Genomic DNA, 12,065 nt, shown 5'->3' on the forward strand with positions numbered 1-12,065 from the left:
TCTTTTATTTTCCCTGATAAACTTTAAGCTCCTTAGCCACCTCCCCCACCCCCACCACAGAATTTATAATACAAGACTACTACGAATGTTCAATAGAAACCTGTTGACCATGTAACCTGCTAGGCAGGCCCAGGTGACGATTTAGGGGCATGTGTGGGCTTAAGCTTCGAGGGTAACTTGCTTGTACTTCAGACCTTGTGCAATTCATTGCTCTCCCACGAATCATGTCCTTAAGATCAGTCAGGTCCCTTTCCCTCTGCCCCCTGCCCCACTCACCCACAATGGAGAGGATGACTACTACGAAGTCGAAGATGTTCCAGCCAATAGTGAAGTAGTAGTGCCTCAAGGCAAACATTTTGAGCACACACTCACAGGTGAAGAAGATGACGAAGACAAAGTTAATCCAGTATAGAATGTCCTCCATCTGTTTGCTCTGAGTATCTGTCTCCACCATCATTGTTACCATGTTAAGGCAGATGAGCATCATGATAACAATATCAAAGGCTTGTTGAGTGACAAAATCAAAGATGATACCTTGAATTTTGTTCTGGGGTGGGAAGGAGGGAAAGATAAAACAGGATTCATAAAAGGCTTTTGAAGCAGACCTGTGGGAGTTTCCATCCTGTTAATCAAAGTACTCTCTGCTTTCTTTTATGTAAAAATGGCCAGCTCCATCTGGATGCTCTACCAGGAGCATGGAGAGAGACCAATGTCAATATTACTTCACAAAAATTTTTCTAAAATTGCCACTCTTCTCTTTTGCATCTAAGACATCACACACTTCTGGATTTCTTCCTACCTTTTTAGCTGCTCCTTTTTAGTCTCATTTGCCAGCCATTTCTTCCCTCATTTGATCTCTTCTTTCTCTATCCTTTCTTGCTAGGAGAGCTCATTTACTCTGCTTATATAACATCTATGTACTTATGCTTCTCCATTTTTTTCTTTTCCAGCCTATACCTTTCCTTTGAACTCCCAAGTTGTATACCTTATTGCCTACTTGACATCTCTCCTTGATGGCTCATAAGCGTTGCAACCTTAACATGTTGAAAGCAGGCCTAACTTCCTTCCCCCACCCCGTATCCAACTTGTTCCTCTCTCAGCTTTCCTCATCTTAATTACTCATCCAGTCCCTCAAACCAGAAATCTGAGGGTCATTCTTGTCTCTTTCCTCTCCCTCATTCCCCATCTAATCCATTGCAGGCCCTATTCATTCTCCTTCCTAAAATATAATTTGAATTCATGCACTGGTTCACTCCATTTCTATTGCTCCTGCTTGAGCCTAAGCCACCACCATCTTTCACCTGCACTCCTATAATAATCTCCTAACTGGTCTACTTCCTCTCTTTCCCTCATCTAATGCAGTGTCCATATAATAGCACGTGCGATTATTTAAAAACATAAATGGATCACACCTTTCTCCTACTTAGCTGTTCAATAGCTTCTTGCTGGGCTTGTAACAAAATCTCTATTTGTTAACCTGGTTTAAAAATGCCTTTCACCCTGCTCGTTTCATCCTGCTCTAGTTGATCTATACCTGGCCACACTGATTCTCCCTCTTTAAGAGCCTTGTCTGCTTTTCTAGAAATCTCTTTCTCCAGCTCTTTGGTTCCTTCTCATCCATTCAAATGGACACTTTTTAGTGAGACTTTTTCTGACTATACTGTGGAAGTAGATTTCCCCATACCAACTCCGTTATTTTCTGTTATGGCTCTCAGGTTAACTCTTTTTTATAACATTTCACGTTTTATAATAGCTGTTTGCTTACTTATTATGCATCTCCCCCACTATATTGTGCACTCAACAATAGCAGTGTCTAAGTTTTGTTCATCATTCTCTACCTAGTACATGGTACATAGTGTAAAACCAAAACCAAACCCGCTGCTGTCGAGTCAATTCCAAGTCATAGCGACCCTACAACAGGGCAGGGTAGAACTGTCCCATAGAGCTTCCAAGGAGCACCTGGAGGATTCGAACTGCTGACCTTTTGGTTAGCGGCCATAGCACTTAACCACTGTGTCACCAGGGTTTCCAAAGTGTAGGAAATCTATAAATATTTGCTGAATGAACAAATGGATGGTAGCAAAGATTTCACATGGCTCACAAGGTTACACTGGTCTTTCTGTACTTTTTAAAAAATGCTGCCCCCTTCTCCTAATCAGTCTTTACTGATGTTTCTTACCACACTAAGCTTTTATATTTTAGTGTGAAAGAAAGCACACTTAGGTTCCTGTATGCAAAGCACTGAATAGAACTTTATGTGTTGATTCTCTTCCATTCCTCTTAGTCTCATAACTGCCACAAAATGGAAACGCTAATATCAAGGAAATATAAAGAGCATTCCTTTTCTTTAAGATTTCCCGATTTTTTTTTTTTTTAAGTACCAAAGCATTTATGCTTATTTTCAGGATTACTTTAACTCTGCGATTTTCAAGCTGTTTCAAAGCCCCAGGGATTTCGTTCCCTCAGAAGTTGGTGAGGCAGGTATGCAAAAAGCAGGGTGTAAGGGTGTAAGAGTTTAGCAGCGGGGAGAACGCTCTGGGACTCCAACCCTTGATTCAAACGAAGTAGCTCTACTTTTATCTTTATAAATTGGATTGCAAGATAAGCTTTTATTTAAAGGGTTCCATAGGTTTTTTTTTTTAAGTTGATTTAAATGAAAGCTGCAGAGGAAGGAAATTGGGCCTGGCTTTTGTCCCCACCCAGCCTGATACATAAATTTAGGAGCATAAAGGGATCAATCACCAAAAGAACGGTAAAGCAGAATCTCAGCAGCCCAGCCTGTTTTATGAAAGGCTCAGTTCGAGAAGAAATCTGGGTGTTGGACTCTCCTTGTTTCCCCCTCTTCTGCTCCCACAAGAGCCAGAAGCATTAGTTTAGCTTCCAGGCGCATCCTGCAAAGACATACTGTTGGTGAGAGAGAAGCTGAGAAGACCAAATCCTTTCTCACACAGGTAGGAAAGAGATTGGCTTGCATTTTCATTTTCCTTTGTTAATTTTTGGCCGTCTCTTAAAACATTGCTCTACCAGAGCCACAGCCAATGTGGGTAACATGCCAATTCTCTGCTGCTCCCCAAGAAGGCTCATAGGAAAGGTCAGAGACTAATGTAAAAGTCATCCTGTACCTTAATCCCTGTTCTGCCATTTTACTCAGCTTATTTAGATGGGGTGGTTGGAAAAGGATTAGAGAGTACGAGACAACCAATCACTTGCCCTTTCTCCTTCCTTTTCAGTAACCCTAACTGTGCTTTTTTCCAGGTGGGTTCTTGCTATGCCCTCAGCCTGCACGATGCACTCACCAGGGGACGGGGAATGGGTTTCTGTGGTTTCTTCGAGCCCAGCTTTTTCATGGCATTGTAGTACTTCTTCTGTTCTTCAGTCATGAAGATGTCCTGACCTCCAAAGTAAAGAAGGGAAAAAGAGAACACGCAATTACAATTGGCTCTCCCACGTGATGGCTTTGGACCTCAGGATCAACTCTGAGAACCAAGGGAGATCTATCCCTTTTTACCCTCAGAGGTCAGTTTAACCAATAGTTGTCCCAAAGTGAGGTAGACCTGGGACAACTATTCGAATTCAAGGAGATCTCTGTCTTTGTCTTCAGCCTGGGATTTCTGAGATCTGCCAGTCCCTAGGTAGGAAGGAAATGGACTACCCAATTACAGAACCCTCAGGGAAGGGTAAGGAGTCCTGGTGGTACAGCGGTTAAGCACTCAGCTGCTAACCAGGTTGGCAGTTGGAACCCACCAGCTGCTTCACGGGAGAAAGATGTGGCAGTCTGCTTCCATAAAGATTAACAGCCTTGGAAACCCTATGGGGCAGTTCTACTCTGTCCCGTAGGGTTGCTATGAGTTGGAATTGACTCCACGGCAATAGGTTTGGTTTTGACCAGTGACAAGTAAACTTGAGCAACGACTGTGAAGATAGTCCCATCCCACAGACTCTTTTTTTTGGGCTTGGTTTTCCTGATAAAATACTAGAAACAACATTAAAAAAAAAAAAATCCTGGCTAATGGTCCATTTATTTCAGATGTTATTAAAAATTGAGAAATTATGGTACAATAAAACAATTTGGAAGGTTTCTTAGAGTTTGGTGAGGCAGACTTAAAAATGAATGAGAAGAATAAATCTTATCAATGTGCCTTGGAATAAGTGTTAATCATCTGGGGCAAGTATGGAAATGTGCTTTCCAAGAATGATCTCTTAAATCTCAATTTGCTAGAGATGCCCAGAAATTAACATGGATAATAAACGTAGATAATTTCTGCTGCTCACTACAGCTATCAATCTTTTGCTTCTTTTCTTTTTACCCCTGTCACTAGAGGCACTCTCTAACCCAATCTCCCTCTAGTGGGAGGCAGAAACCAGTAACTGGCCTCAGGAACAAAAGATAGCTAGTAAATGTGGAAAACCACATGCTGCAAAATTCAACCCCCAACAGAAAGAGTTCGCTGGGGCCAATATACAATGGAACTAATGCCACAGTGAGGTGACAACAGGGATTTTAGTGAAAGAGAGAGGCATTTTCTCTTTAGAGACAGGGACAGCAGTGCCTTTCATCTGGGTTGATCTCTGACCACTGGCAATGAGGGGAGGAGACCTATCTTTTTCTTTTGTTGATTGAAGTTATCAATGATGACACCAATGAACAGGTTCAGGGTGAAGAAGGAGCCGAATATGATGAAGATGACAAAGTAGATATACATGTAGATATTGTCCTCATACTTAGGCTGTTCATCAGGCTGTCAAAGGGCAAGAGAGAAAGGATGAGCGTCAGATCCTAGCCTGGGGATCATGTGGGTGATTACAACATGCCAAGGCCATCAGTCATGACTGTGACCACTCAAGCTGCTCAACAAGCTGGGTGGGGGAGCCCTAGATACTCTCTGCTTGTCTTCTCCACACCAGCAGTTCCTGTAGTGAGAAGGTACTATTCCTGTAATTACTTATGTGCAAAACATGCAGATCAATGAGGCAAGGGGAAGGGGAGGGCTGTCTGCTGGGAACCACACTTTTATTTCAGAGCAGGACTGAGGAGTAGATGGCTCCATTGGGGCCAGGTAAAAATCAACAGTTTAATCATCTAGAGCAAATATAAGAGAGTGATGACTCACCGATAGGAAAATCATCTAAAATCAATAAACGAAGCAATAAAGTTTCAAATAGAAACTATAACTTCTCCATTCCTCCCTCCCTCTCTTTGTTGATGAAATTCATTATGCCGCTTGCTTTTGGACCAACTAAGAAGAGTGTGGTTTCACAATGCACATCCTTACCTTTCGGGAATCTACAGCGGCATACATGATGTCCATCCAGCCTTTGAAGGTTGCCTGGCAAACAGAGTCTATCATTAGACTGAGCCTATTAGGGGTGGGTGGGATCTAGGCAGGGTCCCCAAAGGCCAGCACAGGACAAGGAGTTTGGGTTTGGCCTCACTTGGATGTCAAATTTCCTGTTTGTTAATATATGTTCCAAGGAGGCTTTAAGTTCCTGATAATAACCTCAAAGTCTGGTAAAGCACATGTTGACAACTAGGTAACTGATTCGATACATTTACGAAAGGTCTTTAAAATGGGTCTAATAAGGTTGGAAAAAGTTAGGAAAAGTCATATTTATGAGTGAGTGACAGGAATCCACTGAGGGTGCTTAGAATGCAGCCCTCCATTGAGGGGGTCGTTAAAAAAAAAAAAAGGTATTATATAAGAAAAGGAGGTCTGACAAATTCATAGCTGCATTAAAAAAAAAAAAAAAAGGTCAGAACTTATCCCTGCTGATATACGTGTTTAGTTTGACTTCATTCTTGACAGGCCCTTCCCGACTGTACTCCTTTAGTCAAGTATAGTTTGATTTTGAAAACAAATATGGATAACCAATTTAATATTCTCCATGTGTTATTTAAATTTTATTCACGCAACTAGATTCTAAGGTTTTTTAGGGTACGGGCAGTTCTTTATTCTTCCAATGGCCCTAGCAACGCCAAGCACAGTGTCTTGCATATGGTGGGAACTCTGGGAACACGATGTTTGAATAGCTAGATAGTGGGCACTGGTCTCCCCGAGCTGCTTCAAGTAAGATTCAATTTGTGGGTCCAATTTCCTGAACTGGGTTGAAACAACAAAAACCTTTGGGGTGAGCTAAACCACTCATCACTCCATTAACTTTGCCTTCTACTACTAGCTAATAGTGAATGCTGAAGGTTAGGTTGAGAGCTTTACCTGCAATACTGCATTTAATCTTCCCAACAACTTTTGATATAGGCACATAATAGCCAAACAAAAAAACCAAACCTGTTGCTGTCAAGTTGATTCCAACTCATAGTGACCCTACAGGAAAGAGGAGAACTGCCCCATAAGGTTTCCAAGGAGCAGGTGGTGGATTCGAACTGCTGACCTTTTGGTCAGGAGCCGAACACTTAACCACTGCAACATAATACAGTTATCGTTAATTGACCACTGTTATGTGCCATGCTCTGGTCGGTGGAAATGGTGCATCTGGCTAGCCAAAAGGGTGCAGGTTTGAGTCCACCTAGACGTTCTCGAAGAAATGCCTGGTGATCTGAAAAATCACCCACTGAAAATCCTGTGGAGCACAGTTCTACTCTGGCACATGCGGGGTCACCAGGAGTTGGAATAGACTTAATGGCAACTGGTTCTGGTTATGTGCTAAGAACTTTTAATAAAATACCATGGATTCTCTCAACAACTGTACAAGGTTAAGTATTATTACCCACATTTAACAGATAAGAAACAAAGACTTAAAGAAGCTAAGTAATTAGTCCAAAGTTACATAGCTAATTAACACTGGAGCTTGGCTCAAACCTACGTCTGTCTCATTCCAAAGCCTACAAGCTTGCACTGCATCACGGTCTTCTGTAATACATGATGTAAGGAAAACTAGGCATGATGGAATGAAATCAGGCAAAGAAAATTGGTTAGCTACATAATTAAAATAAATCCTTTCTTACTATGAAACATTAAGACCTCTCTCTGGGGTTGCGCTGACGTGAGTGGCAGTTTCATAGCACTGTTCATTTCTTTTTTTTTTAAGTTAACTTTAGTATAGCTATTTTGTAGGATTGTTCTGCTCTCATCAAAACTGACATCATTTTTTTTTTTTTCTCTATGTACTTATTTTTTTATTTCTCTTTAGCCAAATACTTTGACCTAGGGAGAGAAGGTGATCTCTCTGCAACTTTATTACGCTGTAGGAATCTTTATTTATTGCTGAGCAAAACTCTGATTCTGAGCACAGTGAAAGACTCCCTGTTCTTTTAAGAATTATCTATACGGGATCAAAGTGACAAAAGCAACTTGGAAGACTGGATAGGAACCTTAGTGGGCAGTGAGGTTATGTTAATGGGGTAGGAACAATCCAGAAAAGGAGGAGAATGGCTGCACAACTTGAAGAATGTAATCAATGTCACTCCCTTTGAGTGAGATCTTGTAGAAGTCAGCAAGTACTCCTGGAACTGGCTTGGGAAATGACATTGCTCTCTTGGGTCTACTAAGAAGAGCCCTGATTCCACGAGCAAGGTTGTGAAAGAACCAAATGCGACTTTTGTTAGTTGTCTGAATTTCACAGGATTGAAAAATAGTAACACTTACCACTTGAAGAAGGGCCAGATATCCTGCCCCAACGTTGTCAAAGTTGATCTTCACGTTCTTCCATCTGATTTCTGTATTGTTCCCCTCCATGAGCTTTTCACACTCCGTTTTATTGTTGACCTCTTCAATTTCAAACCGGATTTCGGCAGTCTCATTAAAGCAGTAGTGGTACTTTCCCGCAAACAGGTTAACGCCCATGATGCTGAAAATCAGCCAGAAGATGAGACACACCAGCAGCACATTCATGATGGAGGGGATGGCGCCCACCAAGGCATTCACCACCACCTGCGTTGGAAGGGGGAGGTTGCTGAGTGTTGGGAAGAAGTGGGGCAAACACATCCTTTTGATTTCCAGGAGGGGAATGACACTGTGTGGCTTGCTCTGACTGTGGGAACATTATGTTCCCTTCGGAGCTGGAGTAACTGGACAGATCCACAGATACAGCCCAAGTTCCTAAGTCAATGAACTATGTTTTGGAGGGGTGATTTTAATAAATCACTTTAAGTAATAAACAAATTTGCCTGCTCAAGTTGACCTAGGTCTGCTCTGTAGGAAGCAACCTGGGACAGAAAAAATATTTCTTAGCCCAGTCTCCCTCCTCCCCATCTCATAAAATACGGTCCCCATGGGAAAATCTGAATAATTTCAAGCTCACTAGTTATCATTCCCCTTCTGCAAAACAAGGTATAATTGTCCAAAATCACAGAGAACTACCCTTTGGGGTTAGCAGTGAATTAGTCCACATAAAGCCTGTTTTATGACTATGCAAGGCCAGTTATCTTATTTCAGGCAGTAGCTGAGCATGCATATTTTGCAAGCTCAAGAAAAAAAAAAAAGCTATATTCCCTCTACCAAACAGTATAAAATAAAAATCTGAACAGATGTGCTTTTCATTCAGGTTCATTATTCTTCTTCAGCCCTTTTCTTTTTCCCCCCTGGCTTTGTATGCTTCTAAATTTAAGAGTTTCCCCTGCTGGTCTGCCGTTTTGAGGGCTGGCTAAGGCTGATGTCTCTTTGCTCAATCCAGGGCTTGACTTGATTCTTCACAATATATTAGAAATAGTAATAAATTTTTGGAGAGATTTGGGTAGCTAAGATCATTGTTCGTAGAAACCAAAAACTGGCATATTGTTAAAAATCACTGTCTACAGTTAAGTTCAGGAATAAAAAGCAAAGAAAAAAACCTCTTAGGAATCAAAGTTTCTGGGCTGTTTTAGCTTTGATTTCACTTTACACTATAGGTGAGAGTAGCTAGACAACACTTCTACTGTTACAGCAGTTTTCACTAGGGGAGTTCAAAGTGCTTACAAAAATAACACATCAGGTGGTGGGGCAGAAAACAAAGCTGGCCCTCAGCATTCTCATTTCTGCCCTGATTCGCGCTTGCTGCTGTCTTAAGCAGGACTGCTAAGGCCCAGAAAGGTTACCCTAAAATGGGAAGAATGTTTCTTCCTTCTCCGGGTATGCTAGGAGGATTAACCAAATTGAAATAAAGGCACTGGCTATAAACGAAGCCTACCTTCTCCTAATATTTTCTTGGAAGGAGGTGACAAGATCACCACATCCCTGCACCAGTTTTTCAGTGCAGGTAAGAGACATGTGACTGGCTGCCAACTAGCACAGCAACCAAAGGGTCCTGCTGTAGTAGAAGTGCCAGGTGGCAGTTATTGGCTCTACTTTGGGCCCTACTAGGTTTAGGTTTTCCTTATCTTCTGTTTTTGCTTGTATTGCAATACCACTCATCAGGACATATGGCTGAGAAGAACTATCTGCTCTGCCCTATTAATAAAAAGGCAACGATATTCTGCTAAGGACTCACTCTTCCTTTTAGATTAAAATATTTTGTGTTTCTCCCATTCATACATTAAAGCCCTTAGATTGAGAGGCAGTTATTTCTTAAGTCTTAGACCAAGAAATCTTTTTTAGATCTAACAGCTCTGTCATTAGCATAAAATGGTTCTATTTCAACTGCTGATTACTTCGAGCAAGGAAAGCCAGAACATCTGAAATCCTGAAAATCTTCAGTGTTATTCTGAATAATGATATTAATGCTTATTTATCTGTTAATTACCAAATTTGCCAGGTAGTCAGATATGAATTTTACTTCCTTATTCTACAATTGCACACTCTTTGGTAGGAACACCAAAAAGCAATGAAATGTGCAAAAGGACAGGCAAAAGGAGGATGCTCCACAAACGGAATGATCGTTCCCCAAACAATAAGAGTAGATCACGTAAAGATTCAAAGGCTCAAGTCTACGTGACAGCTTCTCGCGTCAGAGCTTAGGTGAAGACCATGACCTTGTGTTAGACTGTCACCACTGTGCCACAGAGAGTGGGCCCCGAAAGACTGAAACCTACAAATGTTGCTTTTTATCTCAGTTTAGAACCCACCTCCTCCAGGAAGTCTTCCGACTATAGGGAGGATGATCTTTGACATCTGTGCAAACCTAGTCTAACCTGTCTTATGTTGTGTCTACATGTTACAGTTAAATATGGGGCAATATTTACAGCAGGGAAGAATAATTAGCTAATTGCCTAGATGATCTCTTTGCACTTTTGCACTGATCAGTGGAATCAATACACTAGAGTATTTACTAAGCCTTGCTCTGATATGATGTAAAAACCCTACAAAATTCAGTGTACTTGTAAGATACAAATATACTACCATTTATAAATGATAATCAAGGGAAAACTTCTTACCTTAGCTAGTTTTGGAAACCCTGGTGATGTACTGGTTAAGTGCTATGGCTGCCAACCAAAGGGTTGGCAGTTCGAATCCTCCAGGTGCTCCTTGGAAACTCTATGGGGCAGTTCTACTCTGTCTTATAGGGTCACTATGAGTCGGAATCGAAGGCACTGGGTTTGGTTTTGGTTTTTGGTTAGCTAGTTTTATAAGTAAAACAGTTAAAAGAGTTGATGAAATTTACTAATAATTCTTCCTTGCTGTGAGCATTAGCTGATAAGCTGAAATACGTTAAAGAGAAATTGTTTAACTGAACTCTCTATATAGTGTTCAAATGCTACGACTGCTAACCAAAAGATCGGCAGTTCGAATCCACCAGGTGCTCCTTGAAAGCTCTGTGGGGCAATTCTACTCTGCCCTATAGGGTCACTATGAGTCGGAATCAACTCGACAGCTGTGGGTTTTGTGCTACTATTCTCTGCAACCAAAGGGCAAGAAACCATGCCTTCTTATTTGGAACTCTCATACTACAGAGATATAATAAATGATAATTCAAGTTTCCCTAGATAGCTACTTAATAAATTGGATCTCCTCTTCTGTTCCTTAATAACTCTCTAGTTATTCCACACTGACTTTAATTACTGTGAAACTCATTACTGTTACAAACTAGATACTGGTAACACTACTCAAAGCTAGGTTCTTTCAATTTGCACAGTTACATTTTTCAGTGGAAGTTTTCACTTAGCCATGGATACAAATGTAACTGATGAGAAAATTCCAATGGATAGTAATCCTTATACCATTTTGGTCTTCTCTATTATGCCTAGTATATTGCTGCTGCTTATTAAATACTATAAAATCTGTCAATTTTAATATCTGGCAGAGGGAACATGGCTTTAATGGACACTGTGTACTGACAATCAACAAAAATGCATGCATGTTTCACAGCATTACTATGATAGATCCTCAAAAAATTTAATAGCACAGCAAACTTTCAAATGATTACTATGGAGGAGAGAAAAGCAAAGAACTACAGTAAGTATTCCTTTGCCAACAGCATGAGTATTTCAATGTTCTGGTCTTTGGTTTGAGGAAGGAGAGAGGGAGACTGGAGTCAGTGTCCCAGGACAGGCTAAGGTCACGTGTTCCTTCTCAAGTGAAGGCCTGAGCCTATACTGGAGCAGCACAGTAACAGTTGAGCCCATCTGCACTGATCATATTTGGTTTATGAAGATTTCTTATTTTAAGATTTCTCTCAAGTGTTAGCATACAGAAGAACCCAAACTGAAGAATGAAAAACATACACCTTTCCCTTCAAGAAAAATAACGTTTAAATACAATGTATGCACCTCATTCTGTTTACTACTGGGGAGCGTATTATAAACTTGGCAAAATTCCGTATTTTCTTCCTGCAGTTATTCTTCTACAGAAGGGCTGGGAAACTACAGGATAGGAATGAATCCCTGAATCCTCTCTACTCGCTCAACCAGTTACGATCAGTACTGCTGGCTGACTGGAGTCAGCTGAAGAGGTCTCACGTTTATACCAAAGCTACTCTCACTGAACATTTATTGTTCTAAAGTCCAGCTTTGGGGTCAAACTTGTTCTAGTCTCTATTATCTTATTAGAAAATATGTTGTTGTAAATGTTTCACTTTCTAGTGCTTTCCAAATAAAACTTTCCACTGCTTCATTTCTCTATTCTAGACCTTGGGACTCTTAAACTACTTGAAAGCTGACAAGCAAAAGAGAGTTCAGGGAAGGTGAGGAAAGGAGGAGA

General features: G+C 41.0%; 1 protein-coding gene across 2 annotated transcripts in view; it reads right to left on the minus strand.

Annotated features, from left to right (window-relative positions):
* SCN8A (sodium voltage-gated channel alpha subunit 8) overlaps nucleotides 1–12,065 on the minus strand; it is a 158,906-nt gene that overhangs the window by 18,884 nt on the left and 127,957 nt on the right. For both annotated transcript variants that reach the window (XM_010596698.3, XM_023556559.2), the window contains 5 exons: nucleotides 7,602–7,886; nucleotides 5,274–5,327; nucleotides 4,602–4,739; nucleotides 3,297–3,401; nucleotides 277–547 (listed from right to left, as the gene is read on the minus strand). In XM_010596698.3, the coding sequence (XP_010595000.1) occupies nucleotides 277–547; nucleotides 3,297–3,401; nucleotides 4,602–4,739; nucleotides 5,274–5,327; nucleotides 7,602–7,886 (853 nt within the window). The remainder of the gene's footprint in view (nucleotides 1–276; nucleotides 548–3,296; nucleotides 3,402–4,601; nucleotides 4,740–5,273; nucleotides 5,328–7,601; nucleotides 7,887–12,065) is intronic.

This window comes from Loxodonta africana, chromosome 4, assembly GCF_030014295.1.
Source record: "Loxodonta africana isolate mLoxAfr1 chromosome 4, mLoxAfr1.hap2, whole genome shotgun sequence".
Classification (NCBI taxonomy): domain Eukaryota; kingdom Metazoa; phylum Chordata; class Mammalia; order Proboscidea; family Elephantidae; genus Loxodonta; species Loxodonta africana.